The 20,662-nt window shown below is 43.3% G+C and overlaps 1 protein-coding gene across 2 annotated transcripts in view; it reads right to left on the bottom strand.

Moving 5' to 3' along the window:
- RASGRF2 (Ras protein specific guanine nucleotide releasing factor 2) overlaps positions 1-1,444 on the bottom strand; it is a 131,572-nt gene extending 130,128 nt beyond the window's left edge. For both annotated transcript variants that reach the window (XM_030004761.1, XM_030004760.1), the window contains exon 1: positions 1,001-1,444. In XM_030004761.1, the coding sequence (XP_029860621.1) occupies positions 1,001-1,285 (285 nt within the window). In that variant the 5' untranslated portion in view covers positions 1,286-1,444. The remainder of the gene's footprint in view (positions 1-1,000) is intronic.
- Positions 1,445-20,662: the final 19,218 nt, after the last annotated feature.

Below are 20,662 nucleotides of genomic sequence, written 5' to 3' on the forward strand. Positions count from 1 at the left end.
CTACACTGAACAACTACAGTGTCCTTTTCTTCACGGTTATGTAATGCAGAGATAGTATTTAACCACTCGCTTGTTCGACACACACACGCGTGTCAAACCGATCGGCTTTCGGGGGCGGCAGGGAGTGGGGGGAATGGAATTTGGCAGTTCACGCGTTATGAACCGTCACCCCTCACGGGGATGAACCCCACCAAAGCCGTCAGCGTCCGTGGCCGGGTGAAAGCCACGCAAGACCTGGCTGGAGCTCTGCGCCATCATGTCTATCGCGAGCACCACCGGCCTCACGACACCTGCCCGGCCAAGAACCCGCCGACTTCTGCCGAGCGGCGCAGGCGCAGGCTGTGAATCGGGGCACACGCTCGCTCTTGCCTCCCAGCCACCGGCCCGGCTCTCGCAGGGGTCCCCCGCGGAGAGCCGAGAGCCTGCTGCCCGCCACGGCATCGCCGAGAGAGGCAGCGGCCCCCCAGCTGCCCCGCGGGCCGGCTCAGCCGCTCCTGAGAGTCCTCCTGCGCCGTTTGGGTACTTCGGCCCCTCGCACCCCCCCGTTTGCCGAGTCTGGTCGGAAACGCGTGGCTGTATGGCACAAGCGTCGGCATCGAGGTGACTAAATGCCCGGTTTGTGAGATGCTGCTCTCCGGGCACCCTACTGAAATAAAGGCGCGCAGGCACTAGGGGAAGAAAAGAGAGCCAGGGAGGAAGGAAGAAGAGTCGTTAGACGGGACGGGAAAGCCACGGGCCTTGCCACTTTCTGAGCGGCTGCTGCTGCTCCCTTCGAGCGTTGCGGGAGCGGCGCGGAGCTCCCCGCCGGGGGACCGCGGGCGGGCGGCCACCGCCACCCTCCCGGAGGGACGCGAGGGGCGGCGGCCCGAGCGCCCCGACGGCCGGGGCGCTGCTCCTGCCTGGCCTCCTCGCCCTCCTCCCCCGCCTCCCTCCGTCCCTCCCGCCCCGCTGCCGAGGCCGGGGCGGCCGCTCCCTCCGCTGCCCGAGGGCGCGGCGGTACCTGCTTGTCCAGCGCAGCATCCTTGGCGCTGCCGGCCGCGCAGCTTTTGGGAGCCGGCACCCTCTCGCAGTTGCAACCCTCCAGCATGTACATGCCGGCGGGCCGGGCGCTCTGCTCGCCCTCGAAGTAGAAGAGCACGTTTTGGTAGAGGGCGAACCACTTCTCGTGCCAGCGGCTGGTCTCCGCCGTCTTCTTGCTCAGGTAGCCCCGCTTGGTGCCCTCCTTGCGGGCCAGCAGCGCCAGGTACAGGGCATGACCCTCGTTATACCGCACGCTCTTCTGCATGGTGGCGGGCAGCTCACAGCCCGCCCGGCGGCAGGCCAGCCTCACCGCGCCGGCACCGGCTCTGCCGCGCCGCGGCAGCGCTTCATGGGCGCCGGCACGCACCGACGGGCGGCACCCGCCCCCCAGCTCCGCCCGCCCCGGGGGCGGCTGCCGCTAAGCCCGCCGCGGCATTGCCCCCCCCCCCCCCCGCCCACCACCACCACCACCACCCCCCCCCCGCCCTCCCCGCCGCGTCCGTCCGTCCGTCCCCGACGCCCCGCGGGAGGAGAGCGGGCGGCGGCGAGCTGCCCCCCGCCCCCCCCCCCCCCCCGGGCAACTCCGGCGTGACGTGGAGGGATCAGCCGTAATCCGCTTTGGAGAGCGATTTAAAGAGCAAAGTCGCCACCGCACCGCCCCGGGTCCCTCCCTCCGCCCGGCGGCGGGGCCGCCTCCCGCCCGACGCGGGGCGGGGGGAGAGGGAAGGGGGGCGGGGGGGGAGTGGGGACCGGGAGGGGGGCGGGGGGGGGCACGGCACGGCCCCGGGGATGGGGACGGGGGTGGTCGGATGGGGCACCTGCGGGCAGACCTGCGCTCGGGCCGGACGGGACGGGGCGGGAGGCGCTGGGTGGTTTGGGGCTCGCGGTTGGTTTCCCGATAGTTTTCGCCTTTTCGGGTCTTCGGGCGAACATCGTGGAAGGCGGCGGGGCAGGCTGAGCGCGGCTGCGGGAGTCGGCAACTTCGTGTTCGAGCTGCGTGGCGGAATGAAAGCGAAAAGCAAGCGGCGAGCGCCAGGTGAAATAGCCGAAACCCGCTACTTTTAACCCGGCGTGCCCACCGATTAAAGGCAGGGAGGGGGGAGGCGAGCCTTGCAGGAGGTCTCGCCCCGGGGAACGGCATCCCCGCACCTTCCCGGGCACCCGCCTTGCGAACACATAAGCCGGCGGGGGCTGCAGAAAGCCTGCGGGGCTCGCCTTGCCGCACGCAGGGACCATCCACAGACGCCATCCCGCGCTGCCGCCGCTGAAAGGCTCCGCCGTGGCTGCGGCACCGCGGGCGAGGAGAGGCCGCCGCTCCCGGGGGTGCGGGACGAGCAGTGCGTGGGGGCAGCGGAGGGAGGAGGGCGGCTCGTCTCGCCCCGAAAAGCGAGTCTGGGTGCGCTGTGCGGGGAGAGGGGTTAACTCGGGCTTATCTTCACGCTGGGCTCAGTAAGGCTAGCAGCAGGCACGGGTTTGTTTCTGCAGTCAGGACGGTGGAATGAGGTACGAGCAGACCCTTAATTATAAAAAATGAGCCGTGGCAAAGGAGCTGGCAGTCAAGAATTGTTTTACATAAACCACAAGCGATGCGGAAACTGCTACCAAGTAGAGGACCCTGCAGCTTTAATTTACCAAATTATTTAAACTTGCTTTTAAGGTTCCATCACGAAAAGGCATTGAAACTCTTTCATTTAAAAACGTGCTTTGCATATGTAGCTTTCTGTCTCTTTCGCTTTACCGAGTCTTACGGGTAAGAAAGGAAACAGATTCTTTCACTCGCTGTCCGAACAAAAATGTGAAAATTACAACGCTCGGTATGCTGTATAATGCACAGAACGAGTTAGAAAATATTCCCTGTGTGATCTCTGTCAGCAGTTATGATTTTGAGAATTATTTACAGGAACTGTGGACCCGTGTGGAGTTTTAAGGCTCTCATTCTGTCCACAGACAACTTTGTATGAGAAGAAACAAACAGATGCACAAATCCTGCTGGAACTGACTAGCTCTCCTTGTGGCTTTTTCACATGGTGAAATTTGAGCTTAAGACATAATGTCCGGGGAAGTCCAGGTTTTGGACAGGGATCGGAGATCATTTGGGTGATTTGCATGTATGAAATAATAACTCATATTCATGTATCTCAATGACTGGGCTCTTACTTGCCTCTTACAATGCATCTTTAATTCAGTTTCACTCAGCTCGTGGTACCCAAGCCAGGATTAATTCGGTGTGTGAAATTTCATAGGATATCATATCTCTTGATCTAAGTAAATGGCAAGGCAGTAAAACTAAGGGAAATAAGCAGACTGCAACTCAAAAGAGTTTTCAGATACTTGACACTAAGTGAATAGTTAGTGCTTTCCAAAACAAGCACATCGTATATCACAAACAAATGCTATAGTAAGAACCCATCTTTGCCAAGATAAGGTTGCAAGTTTTTGTCCCAACTTACGTAATTTGTACATTAATAAAGCTTTTCCATGAATCAGAAATGATTATGCACCATCTATCCTACCACAACACCTGAGACATACAGTAAAAATAAATGACAGGAGTTAAATTTTAACTACAAAATAAGGAAAGAGAGGGTTTCCTTTACTACATCATTTTCTCCTAGACACGCAGGCATTTTTCCTAAGCTGAAAATGTTGAATATGTCATTGCACAGCAATCCATAGGAATTAGGAGGCATCTAATGTTCCTGTTCGCTACAGTGAATGCTGTTTGCGTAACCATCAGCTTGTCATGAATTCCTGTGCTTTGTTGTTCAAAATACAATTTAGTTCTCTCAACGATATTTTCTTTATTACCTCATCATTCTTATAAAAGCACAACCTAGTTTTTATTGCTTTAAATATCTACTACATATCTATGTATCCAAGTACTACTACCTAATACATCTAAACACATGTAAGTAAGTGTGATTTTTTTCTTAAATTTCTTCATTACCAACAATAAAGAAGAGGTTGTTTGTGGTTTTTAGAAAAGAAATTCTAGGCCAAATTCATATGTATGAACATGATCGAGTTATACGTGCAAACAGATGTAAAGGAATCTGTTGATGTAATTTGTTCCATAGGGCTCTGAAGAAAAGAACATACAGATAAGCACACTGATTTACTTTATTTTATATCTTCCTTAACTAACCCTTCCTTTCTGTGTATTTTCATTCCAGGGGATTCATTTATAAAACCACATTCCCGAGTGTTGTATCATTATAGGCCCCAAGGAACTTTCTGTAAAACTGTGGTGGAAAGTTGCGGTCACATATCAGCTGAGATACTTTAACACATTTAGCCTACATTTACCTTGAAATTTCCATTGGGAACTAATTCATTGCATGTTGTTCAAAGCTGTCATAAATAGCAAAATACATAGCACCGTATGACAGTGCAATTGTTGATTCTGATGCCCAGAAGTGACCATGAGAGCTTGGGGGGCAAGCCAGTGAGTTGTCACTCTTCTGAGTGACAGGTGACAGGAAAATCTATTTCAGAAAGTATGTAACATTTAGGCCTCTATTCTGAAAAACACCTTGGAAAAAATACTATTAATGTAATGGTAATAAAAATTGATTAAAGCAATGGAAAAAAGTTGTTACGTTATCATTTTTATGTCTGGTTTGTATGTATTCGCTCTATGTTGTTATACATTTGGAATGCTGATTTGTCACTAAATTGTGATAGTAAATCATTATTTACCTTTTCCTGTATATCTTACACAATAATTTTGTAAAGCTGTTGAACAGCTGCTACAGTATCTTATGGGGAAGAAACTAGGTTTTACTAAGAATATACCTATGTATCTCCTCTTATATATTCTCTGAAAAGTAGAACTGAACAAATACCTTCTTTGTAATTTTACCTGCACAGTTTTGCTGACGTGATGGTTTACTCTTCAAGGCACAGAGCATGATTTGGCCATTTGAAAGGTATACATAATATTCAGCTAAGGTTTAGTTATCTGATAAGGCAGGAAAATTTTCAAACACGTATTACATATCACTGGTACAGTAAGTCCTGAATATCTTGAAAATAACGGGATATTCTTGTGTATGGAAATGACATTTGCCTTTTATCATTCTCCTTTTAAATGACTACAAACAATTTTGTGCTTGCTTAATCTAGCTTTTGATTTCATTTGAGAAGATTTACTTTTCTGTTTTATCTAGACATTTTGGGTGGGGGAATTGTCTTGGCTAACCAATTTTAAATCATTGTGTATACCAGCTCATGGTAATTCATTCCTCATGGTTACTTATTTGTTTAGCAACTGGAAGCAAATGTTGGGGTCACCCTTTCTGTGGAAGGGATGTGCCTACACATACCCAACAGTCGTATGAGAAAGGTGGTGGAACAAGTGTTCATGAGATTCCCACCTTCAGGAATCTCAGGCCAATACCCCGCCAGGTCTTCCGCAAAGCGGCGGTGAGGATAATTTCAGGGTGACTCTACTCAAAGCGTGAGCCGTGCCTCTGCTGCTGCTTGCATGTCTTTCCAAGGAAGGGCATTTGCACTCATTTTAAGAAAAATGAGCATGGTAGTTCTGTACGTAGCAGAAACACCTCGTTACAACATACACAAGTGCGGTCTAGCTGTTTTGCAGCTCCACACGTGCTGATTCACATGATTTGGAAGCTCTGAGAAAAGGATTTTTACTGCCATACTGAAGGATAACAAAGGGACCATTCTTTCAGTGGGAGTTTTCAGCAGAAAGCAGATAAATGCAGATCATTTTACCTATTATGCAGGTGAGGATGTTGTCATCACGGTTTAATGCCTTGCCCTCTTTGTGCTAAACGCTGCATAAACACAAGAAAAGGATCCATGCCAGGAACAACTTAGTCTAAGCATAGGATTACATCGCTAGAGTCAGTCAAAAGGAGCAGTACAAGGACTAGTAAATGCACTGCCTGTCGTGATAGGCATCATCCTCGGTACACAACTGGGGTATTTGTTGCTGAGGTTTTGGGAGAAGAATATCAAAAGAAGGTTTTGGGGGAACTTTTGAAAGAAACAGTTTGGTGCGTCTGTAGAGGTCATTGGGGAGTGCTTGCCTGTGGTCAGGGACAGCATGGAAAATCACGAAGGACGATTGAAAAAAAAGAAAAAAAAAAAAGCATGGCAGAAGCTTTCTCACTATTAGGCTGGAGAAAATCAAAAGCAGAAAAAAAAAAAAAAGAAAAACTGGAATCAAGGGACTCAATTAAATTGAAGAAATAGCACTATTTAGGCAGGAGGCAAAAGCAAGTGGGTTGTGGAAGAATTCAGCCTGGTTGGCAGACTGATGGTAATGAGGGCACGCTAGGTAAAGAGCAGACGAAGCCAGTGTGAGTAAACGAGGGCTAAGAATGGCTGGGGAATTGGAGAAGATGGCATGAGGATCCTAACAGCAAGGAACAGAGGAGGGAGTTACTGGGAGGTGGTGACAGAGAGAGAATCACGGACAAGACAAAGTTGGGAGGGACAGAGCATGAGAGTCGCGAATGCTGGGTAAGGCTGGAAAACCAGGTGATTGGTAAAGAGGTGGAAATCACCCGCAGAGATCCTAGGGTAAGAGTGGGACTCTGAAATAGGAAGGAAAGAGACCAATACATCAACGCAGATTGAGGAGGCTGGTAGGCAATTATGTGAGAGAGGAAAAGGAGAGTCCGGTAGGGTCAGTTCAATACAGCACATGAAGCAAAAGTATTAGATCAAGGGTAATGCTGAAAAAGAAAGCGACATTTTGAATATGGAAATGCTGATAGTCCAAATCAGTGCTAAAATCACACAGGGAAGAAAAGACAGGCAGCTTTGCTCCTTAAGCCCGTTTTCAGATGGTTCCTTTGCTCTAGAGACTAGCTGGGATTAAAATGGAAGAGCCACTATTCGGCTTGTTGACCAAAGGTTTAAAGATACGCAGACATACTCAGTTAATTAAAAGCTCCAGAAGTACTTTATATAATACAGATACAACAGACATAAACTAAGCTCCAGCTCTATGATGCAAAGCATAGTGAAAATAATACTTTAAAACCTTCTTCACATGGCTAAAATGTTCATATTGAGATGCACACTCACTTAGTGGGAATATGGCTGTCAGAGCTGAGCCCTGATTTTTAAAGTTAGTAGAGATTACTCCCTTTCTCCCTATTCTGAGAGCTGTGTAATAAGAATTTCACAGACCCTGTGATTAGTGCAGTATCCTTAAGAAGAGTATTGTCCTGCAGCTCACAAATAGCCAAAGCATGAAACTGTCTCGACATTCTTGGGAGATAGCTTAAATTAGTACTTTAAATGTTCCAAAGACATTGGCATGTCATAACACAGATTTCATAATGTTCTCCAAATGTGAGTCAAGAGAGACAGCCTGATGGCTGAGCTCTTGCAAGTAAAGGGTTCAGCAGACACTAGGCTATGATTACTCTTAAGTTTCAGAAAGCACTTGGTAATTGGGAAAATGACTTTACAATTAAAAAGACATAGTAGGATAAAATTTCCTTTTTTTCTTATTCAATGTGAACTGAGTATAAATGCAAATCACTTTTTGCTTATTCTGTCAAGATACTCTCACGTATTGGCATAAAAATAGGAAAAATGTGTAAAATATTAAAGCATTCTCATTTCTTGGGAAAAAGTAAGCCCCACAGATTGGAAGAAAGATACAGAGAGCGCAGCGGGTGCCATCTGGAATAAGTAAGTAACCCTGGGAAGAATTTGTGATGTTTACAAGGCTCGATACTGATACAGAGAATTCTATCCATCTGGCATAAAGCCTGCAAATAATCTGCCACAAGGGTGCATAATTCAATAGAAACAGGTTTGATAAACTAGAAGTAACATTCCCCATAGTCACCTTGAAAGAGACATTTAATGTATTATGCAGCTGAGCAGCTTTCAGAAGTACAGCACCTTACTTTGTAGGTAGGCAGATCCATATACCATAAAAATCAGTTTTATGGGAAATGGAATCCACTGTTCTCTTAACAGAAATCAAACGTTGCAGGGTACGCACATCATCTGAAGTTCATGTGAAATTTCTGAGACAATGCCTTTTTATGAGAACATTGCATTTATATTTGATACAGATGCAATATATTGAAAACCATTTTAATGAATCCATTCAGATGCAGCTGGGACTGTACAAACGCCTGGAGAAAATGTGTGTAACAGTACAAAAAAAAAATCTTAAAAGGCTGTATGCAGAGCAGCCCTGACAACAGTGATCTGAGCCAGTGTTATCACCCCACACACGCAAGCAAGAAGATACCAAACAACAGTCTTGCTTAACAAGAGTAAAGAAATTAAGCTTAACATCAGTCACTGTTTGTTTTGAGGATTTCTGGTCAGGTGGGAAGTGGATAGCAGGTATCTGTTTGTAATTGCTGACCCACTGTTGCTAAGGCACATTCCTCCTGGACTAGATTTATGTTGTTCAGATTCTCAGCTGATAACCTTTGCAGCTGCTTGAGAGCAATGGAGTATAGTTTTCAGGCAGGGGGGCAGAGAAAAAAGGAGAAAAAATAGCTCAGGGAAACATAATAAAAATTTTAAAAAATCAAAACAATATTCAGCTATAATTATATTCAACATCACATAGAAAATTTGTTAATTCATCTTTTATAGTAGAATGCTTTCCAAGGTAGAAGTATATTAATTGCACTTCATATTAATGCATATATTTTTAAACAGTATAAGAAAATAACATTTATTGTACTTGCCACAAAGCCACTACAGTTACATGCTAAAGTGAATAAAGGCCTGAATCCATGCAAAAATACACTTGGTCTTTTTTAATGCAGAAATAAGTTGTGACTTATTTCATAAGCAGGTTCCTCTTGAATACATAGTAAGAAAATAAAAGAAAAATAATTTTACCATTTAAAAAAATAAACTTTATGGTCACCCATTTGTGTTACTGCTATTGTTATGTTTGTTTGTCTTACTAGGTCAGTTGTATTGTTTTGAGTATTAACACAACTTTTTTGTTAAATACTAGTGGTAGCGTGGGGAGCTGAAAGGTGTATTTATTCCAATTTGACATCCTATTTTCTTGTATCAATAATAAAGTTAGATTTACAATATTAGAGAATTTTGAGTGAGATTATTTCTTGTTTGAGTGGTGCTTTTTTTACCAAAGAAAGAGGCAACACGAAAATACTTCTCTTGTTGATTTATACTGTTTCTATGTTTTGCTGTGGTATATAATTGCTTTGGGGAAATAACTCTAAATTTCTGACGTGTAGATATATAGATCAGATATAGCTATCACATGTAGTTTTGTCAGATATTACAAAGGCTAATTAGATAATGCCTTAGAGTCTTCTTCAGGAAGAGAAACAAAGATCCGAAATTAACACATCCTACAGGTACATGAGCGAGCAGTATAGGTAAAGTAAGGATATGAAACCTACAGTGTAAGACTCGGTGAGAAACATTTTCCCAGTTTTAAGACTTTAAAAAAAATTATCCATCATCATTTGTGGTCAGTGCAGAAATCTCTAAAAAGGTTATTCTCCAAGACTCTGGGGAAGAAGTGGATTAGGGAAATTGTATTGTTAAACCGTTTAAACAGCCAGGAAAATTCAGGCATTTTTGGTTTGGTTTTGCAAAAGTCAAAGGGTCTTACATATTCGAAAATTCTTCCAAAAAGTCTGAGGTCAAACGTGTCAAATACTACCTTTTCCTCAAAAAGTTTACTGCTAGTCAAACAGATTTATTTTTTTTTTATGAACCACACCTTTAGAAAAATCACCAGCAGTTCCAGCATAAAGAACTCAAGACACCTTGGTTCTTCTCCACAATGAAAGCCACTGGCCTTAGAGATGTTACAGAGATGTTTCCTTGCACCTTAGTTTCAATCCAGTGGGAATAAATACATGAACTCATTTATAAAGCACTTTGAGGTACCTCAGTGAGAATTCACTGGAAGAGATTCAGATGAGAGGTTGTCCCATACTGCTGGACTGTGGAAGGAAAATACATCCTGTGTACTTCTCCATGGCATCTACAGTGTTCTCACTTCTGATAAAGTTTAACTTGTATCCCAGAGAATCAGCTTCTGAGGTTTTTGACAGAAAGCTTTCTATTACACATGTGTATATATAAACTTTCTTAATATGGATTGTAGTTATCTTTATTAATTACTTATGTATATATTTCTCTTTTAAATGTTACTTCCATTGGATTTAAGGAACATTCTAGGATACTATAGTTGTTATCACTTACTGATGTAATTACTATGTATGATTAAGCTTGTTCATCCTACAAAACTGATTTTTTTTCTGCTGGAGGGTATGTCTTTATGTTTCTGTGTTACTCATCTGTAATGCAAGTTGACAAGCAGTGTAATCAAAAGAAAGGAAAATGAGAGGTCTAGAGTATAGGATGCTTTCTTGGCAGACACAGGATATATTGAAATTGTTTTGATAAGAGTTTTGTCATGTGTTTCTCCGGTAGCATCAAGGGAAGGCAGCCAGTTTGGCTGCACGGAGTTTGGGGTCTTTGCAGGAGGGGAGAATAACTCCAAGTTATTCCTCTCAGTCCCTCCAATAGCCCCGTACTAAAAGTTTTTTGCAGTCTCTTTTTCAGAAAAGCTTTTAAAATGCTCTAAGTGAGGTAAGTGAATGGCTCGTTAAATTAGTAATGGGATACAGAGATTTATGCCCTCAGGTCACTGGTTCATATTCAGTAAAAGACAGTAATTATGACAAATCCCGCTCTAAGTTATAAAATTTCCAGTAGAGTAAATGCTTGCTCATTTATCTCTGAATTGTTTGTGGTATCTGGGCAGTAGTTAATGTAAACGAGTCAATGCAGCTTGTCAGGTTTTAGTAAGTTGGGTAACACATACAGCTATGGGAAGGGGGAAGAGAAATACGAGGAAAGAGGTCAGCATGCCCAATACATCTGTTGAGCCACATTCCCTCTCGTTTACAGCTGTCTTCCTCTGTTGTAAAGCTCAAGAAAAAAAAAAAAAGGGAGAAACTCCCCCCCTGGGGAATCCTCCAAGTGGGAACAGGCTTAGGCTGGTGCATTTAGCAACTCATTGTCCCTATTCTAGCCCATCTGTGGTACTAGTGACAGTACTCAAACGATCAGAAGATAGCATTTTTAAAAGCAAAATGTGCTAAGCGTTTTCCTGCTGATTTTTGCTCCTTACTCTGTAGGTAGGAATGAAATGAATCCTACACGATTAATCCTACCTACATGCTTGCAGGAGCTTTAGGCAACCATCACAGTTGGACTCATTTTATCTTGTTGCAATTGCCTGTTCATCTATGGCTGCGAGAATACTTTATAGCTGTGGTAAATGATTGACTCACATTTGGATATGTCAGATATATACACAGATAGTTATATATAAAGATGCTTTTATTGTTCTATGCCACTCTGTCTTTTTTCATCAAAATTCCCTTCTTCCGTAACAGTTAGAAGATATTAATTGCCTAAAATTAGAGCCATCAGATAGGACTAGAATTGAGCTATTACATAAAAATGGATAAGAAATATAAATGAAATGTATATAATTTATATGAAAAGTATTGTTCTGATTTCATTTCTCTGCACACCATTTTTATGCTGTGCTTTCTTGAATTATTGCTGTAGCTTGAATTGAGCTGTGAGCTGTACATTGTCAGCCTTACTGCGATGTAATGTATAAATTATATAAGTCTATTAACATATATGCATCAGAATAGCTGTTAAAATTAGAAGTACCAGCATAACTGAGGAATAGACAAGAAGAGGGGTTAGGTAAAGGAGTTTGGTAGGCAAGGACGAAACAAAATTATCAACTAACAGCATGCTGGTTTCATTCGGACTTCTTAGTAATATTCTCTGCTGTCATTCTCTCTGCTATTTTCTTCCCAGATACAGCAAAACACTTCAACATTCAGGAAGGATAATAAAGTCTCAAAGTGCCCGTTTATTCTGCTGCCTCTGAAAAACCCTTTTCTGAGCTAATCTTCTTAATTAATCAAACAAAAATACAGCTATGCACAGATTTCCTGCAGTGCTTATCTACCCAGAAAAATTGAGCAGAAATATGCATCTATTTGCATTAGGTACAAGAGTTTATTCCCCAAACCCATTTTTCATAATAATCAATTACATTGAAAGTTTTGGCTAAACACAGTTTGTGGTAAAGACAAACATATACTCAAAATAAAAACGATTTAAAAAAAATGAAGCCAGTGGAGATGTAGTGTCATAATGCAGCAAAGCATGTCACATATGCACAGAAGACTTACAACTGCTTCCTGCCCCCCCCCCAAATGAATCAGTCGGTATATAGTAGCATTTAGGCACATGTCCACAAAACACGTGTACAAACTTGATAACTTATTTTCCTCTACCTTGAGAGCTTTTTTTTTTTTTTTTAAAAAAAAGAGACCATAAAGACTCAAAGGGCCTGGAAAACAAAATCCTCTTTTTGATACAGCCTATTTACAGGGTTGCATAGGAAAGCCAGACAGTACTCATCCTTGGGGTGGAAGGCAGTGCTGTTTCCTCATCCGTGTCTGAGGAGGTGACCCAGCTGGCAAAGGCACTCACTGCAAGTGGCAGCTCTGCCAGCCCTCTTTTACAAAACCAGCATCTTCAGCGGCATCTCCTTCGGTTCTGCACGTTACAAACTTGCACGAGTTCTGCAAGCATGACCCTGCCATGGCTTATGCTGCTTGGCCATAAATACTCTGTACGTGCAGCCTGAAACAGACCTATTCACCGACCTTGCAAAAAGGGTTAGCTGATGCTGTGTCTGTTCTAAACTGTATTTGCCGAGCCCCTTCGATGAGGACTTGCTATTGCTGTAGCGCTCGCAGGCTGAGTGCATATTAATGATGTGATGCTCTCTGTGACTAACTGCTAGTCCTGACTTGAAGCGTTCAGTTTTCAGTGCTCTCCTCATCCTCCTCTCTTTGCTATCTTTCAAAAAAGCATAAAATCCATTAGAAAAAATAGAGCATATGGCTCTCCCCTCAACCTCGCTGCTTCAAATTCTTGAAGGGGGGTGAAGCTTGTGCTGAAAAGACTCAGGTAACTGTTAGTTCAGAAGACAGTTTTATCCTTTAGCTAATGTTGTAAGAGACAGAAAAGGTATGCATCATCAAATTCATGTCCTACAAGCATGGACACCCTCTGATCTTTTTGTCCTTAAGCAGTTCAAAAATTTTTTCCTATTGTGACAAAAAAAAAAAAAAAAATTGCTTATACTCTCTAGCCTTTGAGAAAGGTTTTTGCAGGAAGCCAACCTTCCCTGACTACTGAAATCATAGGGCTTGTTACAATACTTGCAAAAACACAGAGATGCTAGTACCTGATGTAGGAATACATTATTCATTCATGCATGTATAAAAATCCACATGTACACACTAACTAGGATACCATTAACTCATAGAGCTTGGAAGGACTTAAAAAGCTAATCCCCTGCCTTCCTTGGGCACACTCAGCAAAGCCAGCATCATCCCTGACTGATGTTTATCTCCCCAGCTGCAGAGGTCTCCACGACTTGGATTTTTTCCCAGATGCTCCACACCATCTATTCAAGTGATTAGCTAACCTTACCTGTAGGAGTTCTCCCTTAGCGTACAACTTAAATCTTCGTTCCTGCAATGTTAAGTCTCTGTCCCTCCACACCCCCACGGGCCATGGAGAACAGGCTGGTCTTTGTTTGCAGCTGCCTTTCACCTTTCAGAAGACTGTTGCCATCTCTTCCTCCCTGCAGGTTAAATCACTCCGCAGTCTTTCCTCGGCCCTGTTTCCAGATAACTCATCGCTACCACGCCCCTTTGCTGGTCTCACTCTGGTAGGTCCACGTCTCTCTTGATATGGTGGTGCCCACGGCTGGACAAGGCGTTCGCTCTGAGGAGAGCAGGAGGGTGACGTCACCTGTCTTGCAGGATACACTCCTGCTTACAGAGCTTCATCTAACGTCTGCCTCTTTCACAACAGCATGGTACTGTTGACTCATATTCAGTTTATGATTGATGACTAGCTCTACATCTTTTTTTCTGCAAACTGCCACCTAAACCAGATTATAGGATAAACTGTTGCTGTAATGTTAGAAGGAAAACAAACCCCCAACACCCAACTTCCAAACTGTTCACTTTTGGGGACATGCAATTCACGTCCCCAGAATTCAAACGAATGTTTGGCCACTGCAAGGGAGGGAACAACACAGAGGAGAGTAGGATCAGTTTTCTTGGCAGCACAGATCTTTTTCTGGCAAAACATGCTTGTGGAACTGGAGCCTGAGGCCACCTGGGTTTGCAGATCACTTAAGATGCAATATTTCATTCAGCATAACTTGATATAATACGGCATCATTTTTTAAGAGTTGTTTTACCCTCATTTTAGCCCATTTCCTATCCCCTACCCCAGCTACACATTTTTACGAATTGTTTTATTTAGGCAATAGCAGTTCCATGGTTGTATGGTAAATTGGTCCAGTTTGCTCATTTGCCCGAAAATTAAACAAGCAATAAAACTATTAGTAGTTCTTGCCTTGCAGTCACTCAATTGCTCACACTGATGCAAAAAAGACGTAGTTCAGGGCTTGGCATGGGAAGGTAACACCACCTTCTATCAGCACCAACCTGTCTTAGAGCACTTTAAGCCAACTGTGAAACTGCACCTTTTCTGAGGTGAGAGCAGTAGGTTTCTGGAGGGGACACAATTGCATTTAATGAAATGAAACCCTTACCTGCATAAATTGCCAACAAAACCCCACTGCCAAACTTAAACTTTAAAAACATTGGAAGACTTGGCACTCTCTGGCTGCAGAGCATGTACAGGACTGAGTGACTTCTGCAGTTCCAGAGCTGACCTTATTGTCTCTCTTCCTTCTTGTCTTAATGGTGTTTGAACGTGATTAGCTGCACCGCCTTAATCTTCATATGTATGCTTTTGTTCTGAAACCTCAGTGAATTCAGCTCAGAAGACATATCTTAGACTTAATAATAACTCTTATCCGGAAGAAAGTTGGTGTAAGTTTCTATAATGTCACTTTAGTGCTTACTTCTCACGTAGACCTGAGAGCATGAAACAGTAAAATTACAGCTGGAGCGAGAGCGTGTTGCCAATAACTTTATGGGTTAAGCCAGAAGAGCAAGAATAATCTGTGCATAGGTGTTTTAGATAATAACTATTACTTAAGGAAATATATTTATTTATTAACTGATGAAAATGCCTTCTTGGAACTACAGGGCAATGGCTAATGACCAACTAGCGCTACATACAGTTCTACAGAAACTTTGGTAAATATCTGCAGGAGAAAACATTGCACTTACTAATTTTTGTTCAGCTAGTTACCTGCCCGAGAAGATGAAAGAGACCTCAGGCATCTGAAGAATTGGAGGATGACGGTAGAGTGACTTGTGCCATCTTTTCTCCAACGTGTTTCTGGCAGTAGATGGGAGATGGACACACAGAAGGTGTAAATAAAATAATCTCCAAAAAACGATTCAAGGAACCTGAGTAACGGTGTCCGTCTCCTCCTTGCAGCTCGGCAGCAGCGCTGAGACATTCCGACACTCATGCCAGCTGGAAACCTGATGGTAAGAGGCAACAGGCAGAAGCAGCCACCCTCTCCAACAGCTTCTCTTCCTCTTCCTTGTTCCCTATGGGAGATTCCCTAAACGCACCTGCGGGTTTTGAATAACGGATCTAGAAAACTAGACAGTCCCTCGTGGCTGGACTCTTCCTACAGTCATATCCCTCCAGCTGACCAACTGACACTTTTGCATGTTGGACGTTCATTAGAAATTGTGTTTTACCCCGTCTGTGCAAAAACGCTTTCTGCTTTCTGTTACTCTTGCTGTACTGGCTTAGCCGTATGGAGAGAAAGGAATATCTAATTACTTATATGCTTTATTAATGAAATAAGAAAAGTCTTGTGCTACTGTGCTAATTATTTGTTTTTATAGCAGTAAATGCAGAGAAGAGGTTTGGAGAGTCTAGAGTTACTGTCAGTCAGAGGGTCCCTCACCACATGGAAGCCAGAAGGTGATGCAACCAGAGAGCACAGTGTTGCTAGTTTATGCTTTATGCTCTTAGTCAAAACAGCCTGATCAGAAGACGTTTTGCTTTGTGCAGCTGACAGTATTTCCATGGCTGTTTCTGTGCTGAGGACCACACACAAAAAAAGACCCAAGTCCTTCGTGCTCTTGAAGTGAAGCTAATAGGTGCTCTAGCAGGGCTTTGGTGGGCATAGTCCCCCTCTCCGGAGCTCTGCAGCTAGGAGATGATTTTGTGTAACCAATGCTATAATTGCTTCTGTGCAGACACCTTGTCTGAAGAACAGCAAAGTACTGTGGGTAGCATCACTAAAAACAATGACTGATTTCCTGCAGGACCGGCTCAGGACAAAAACGAGCAGGAACATTTGTGGGCTTGGTCTGCTGAGGGCAGTTTCACACCCTTTGAGACCCCAAGGAAATGAGCCAGAACTGAATCTCCCATTGCTTTGAGAGCTCAGGGTACACTTTGTCCCCAGGCCACAATCTGCAATTTCAATTGGGGAAAGTCTAAGGGAGGAAGTGTTGTTTGTACAACTTATCTGAACCTATTTCCTGACAATAACTATTGTTCACTCTAGCAACTTGACATAATATAATTTATTTTGTGAAAAATAAATTTAATTTGCATCCCTTAACTGTAGTGAGATATACTGTGGTTTTATTAGCAAGAGTAGATGGATTTTTTCATTGTTTCTGAAAGAAATCAACATGATTCTATTTGCAGAATGCATTAAAAACTCATCTTGAAACCCTTGAGATGGTATCACATTGGTTGATTTCAGTTCTTAACAACTTTAGCTGAGTTATAAGATGCTGGGGCTTCCATATGCTGAAAAAAAAGTTAATATCACTTTATTTGTTGTGAAAATTCCCCCCCGATTCAGTAATATCAAGTAATCTTGACGTGCCCTGCTTACACTTTGCTAACTGAGGTGGTAATATTCTGCTTTGAAACCAGGAGAAACAGAAAGTAATTTTTTTCATTTATGACCTTTATAATGAATCTCTTTATTGTGCCTTTTGTTGAAATAATCCATCTGTAGATCTTCTGAGCAAGTTAAACAAGCTGATTTGTTAATTGGGGGAATGTGGTTTTGGTGTCTGACAATCTGAGAACTAAAGCTGTGCAAAAGGAAAAATCCAGAAAAGTGAAAAAACCAAAAATGTCAGCATATATTCTTGCAGCAGAGCTTACACTGTATTGTGAAAGTTTATTTTCATTTTTCAATTGCTACAGAAATTTTCTTCCATGAGGGCTGTGAACTATTTAAACTAAACTTAATCTCACCTACTTTTGCCCATATGTAGCTTCCAGCCCACCCCTATTTTATTAATTGTACATTTCCCTTGTCACTGATTTTATCTGTATTTTTGAATCACAATTACAGTTCTGCAGAAAAAGCAGTATGCTTTTTAAAATATCACAATCCAGAACACTACCTTGACTCAATTTCTATCTCTTCTACAAAAGCATCCACTCACATGTAAAAAATACGCAGCAACAGAGAATCCCCCAGGACTGTTAACAACTCCTGTTGCTTCTCATCCTCACTATTTGGGAAAATGCAGCTGGTATCAGCCCGAATTGTTTAACTTCCAGTGACTGGTTTTACCTTTGTCTTTTACCCAAGCCTAGGCACGTATCAGCGATTTCTGGTCTGCAGCTGACATGCATAAGCACAGTATAAGCAGTACAAGTCTTGAAAGAGATAGGACTGCACAAGAAAGTCAGATCTCCTGAACCTATCAGGAAAGACAACACTTGCTCCTCTAAATGCATGACAAGTGGAGACAGAAGCACAAAGGAAACAAATGTTACAAGTTTCCTTTTCAAGCACTGCTTTGATACCATGGTTTATAGCATTAGTGCTGGGAAGAAGGGGACTGTACTACCTAGCTCATCCCGGACAAATCCTTCCCATTGCACTCCTTAGTGGTTGTCCTGAGCGTTAAAGCAAGCTGATTGCCCTCTCATGAATGCCGTTTCTTTCCTTGGAAGTTTTGTCACATAGGACTTCCTGAAACAGCTCGTTTAGAAATGGTGTTTTCCACTGCGGGCTCAGGCTAGCTCAGCCTGCAGTTATTTCCTCTCCATGATAGCAGCTGTCTATTTCCTGATTTCCACAGCACTTACCACAATTCATGATTGAGGGGTAGGGAGAAGCGAGGTGTTATTATTAGCTATTGCCTTGAAAAGCTGCTGCTTTATGTCATGACTGCTCCACAAATCCAGAGAAGTTACTTCATTCCCAAGATGCAAAAATGACATTTTTTTTAATGTGTGAGAGCAGAAACAGGCTTGCTTTCATTCATACATATAACAGTATAAATAAGAGAAAGGCTCTCAATATTACTGAGAGCAAAACAGATCATACCTCTAATTATGCAAATTAGAAACCTAGGAAAGTATCCCTTATTCTTACTTGTAAACAATGGGACTTTTTTCCTCATGTAAAGAAATGAGATAATGAGGTTAACATTAACTTCTCTCCAGCAGTACAGAGCTGCTGTACAGCAAACATGGATGTCAGCAGGACCCTTTAAGCAGTACTCTGAATTCCTTGTTTCCCCATCACTGCATGATTTGGGGCTGCCCTGAACCACCTCCCAGAACAACCAGGACTTTGCCTTGGGTCCTTCTTAAGCACCAGCTCTCCAGATGTGACATAAGCAAAGCACCCACGATGTCACTTAGGAGCTCTTGGATATGAATGATGATTAAATCTTGACTTTCATTGCAAGTAAATAGGCTAGAACACGGCTTAGCAGGAAAGGAAACAAGCTGTGCTCAGGTGGGCAACACACCAGGTGATACCAGGGAAGATGCTTCAGCAAGAATAGTGAGATCAACCAGTCCCACCTCACCTTCTCAGTGGGATCACATCAAGCCCATGACTGTGTTACAACAGGACAATTGGTTTCAAGTCTCACCCAGGCCAGGTTTTCCTCCTACATTCTTTTGTCTATGTTGACGCATTTCTACTGGCACAAAAATTACTCAGCACAAAAATTACTTGCTGCATAATATCGACTCTTGTCAAAAGCACCGCACCATGGGGAGAATCCTGACCCATCAGCAAAACCAGCCTGAAGGAAGAATTTGGGACTTGCCTGCGCCAGTCATGGCTAGCCACACACCCTGAGTGGCCCCCTCTTTTATAGTCCTTGGTATTCACTTTAAATAAGTTCAAAAAGAGACAGAACTTAAAGGCAGTGAATATGACCTGAAGTTTCTTCTAACATGCCACATATCTTGCTCCCAACCTGTGACTGGTTTTGGAGAAGAACAATCTTTTGGTGAAGACTGTTGGTCCTCTTGACGGTTAGACTGGGCAAAGCACACTATGCTGTTGCACTTGCTGGTAGAGGAAAAAAGTTACACTGGAGAAGGTAACTTAAATGCAGGAAAGAGCAGACACCAAAGGAGCATGTTTGGACATTTTCTTCTCCCACATTCTACTGCCCTTCATGCAAAGGGGGCCTCTTTGGCCTAAACCATGCTTTGGCATGGGAATCTCGTCCCAGTTTTTTATCACTCAATAGATGAAAAGTGATGTGGAAACATTAGACAAGAGATAAAGATGCAAAGTATTCTGTGGTATAACATGTTTTTATGTAAGCTAGCTCTGAGCTGAAAATAATTACCTGGTTAACCTCTATCCATGCACACTACTGCCTTTACAAGCTGCTTCTTTCCACTTCACAATGCATGTCACAAGAAAGCATATACTAAACATTCATTGCATTGCCACCCTGAATTAGACTTGCGCTATCTCCCTTTCTGTAGATGGAGGAGGTGAAGCCAAGAGGAACGAGCAGCAAAGAGCAATCCTGAGAAGAGAATCTAGATTTCTGATGGCAAACTTCAGTTCTGGGCTCTAAACAGTCGATAATGCTGTTGCTTACATGAATGTTTGAAATACTTACTCTGTGCACCTCCGCGAGACTTACCCTGACAAGTTTGCACAAATATGAAATCGCTGCCAATGCTGTCCAAACAGTATCTACGCTTAAAGTAGATGATTCACAGACTGTTACCTACTATTTATGTGCGAGGTGAAGGCTTCTGGCAACAGTTAACTGCTGTAGTACGTAAACAATCCTCAGATGAGAGTTTGATACATTAGTTTTGTATTTTCTGTGAAGGTCATAATAAAATGCCCACTTAAAAGCTTTCACTTTGTACATAGGAACAGACTACTTACCACTCAGAATAAAAAAAAAGTCCTTGAACTATGTTTTGTTTATAGTGCAATATGAATTCCTGGTGAATGGGGCGGGGGGGGGGGAAGCAGCCTTGGTAACAATCAAAATAGACAAGCCACCTCTCAGTGGGAATTATTGCTGGTCTTGTTCAAGAAGCAGTAGGGATCTTGGGCCTCTAAAGCCAAGGAGGGGATCCATGACAGCTTAAAGCATGCAGCAGCACTCAAAAATGTTGTACACTGATGTGCCACGCACTGAAGATACTTAGCAGCTTAGAGAGGCAAGGACAAACTTAATGCGATAGAAAGTTTGCATACATGGAGGTCTGTTGACGATAAAAGGACCCTTCAGCCTTGCGCTCTTCCTGGAATGGACTTGTAAAGCACAGATGACTAAACCTGTGCCACCTCTGGCTGCTGTGATGTCACATCACTGAA

The sequence above is a fragment of the Aquila chrysaetos genome, chromosome Z (assembly GCF_900496995.4).
Source record: "Aquila chrysaetos chrysaetos chromosome Z, bAquChr1.4, whole genome shotgun sequence".
NCBI lineage: Eukaryota > Metazoa > Chordata > Aves > Accipitriformes > Accipitridae > Aquila > Aquila chrysaetos.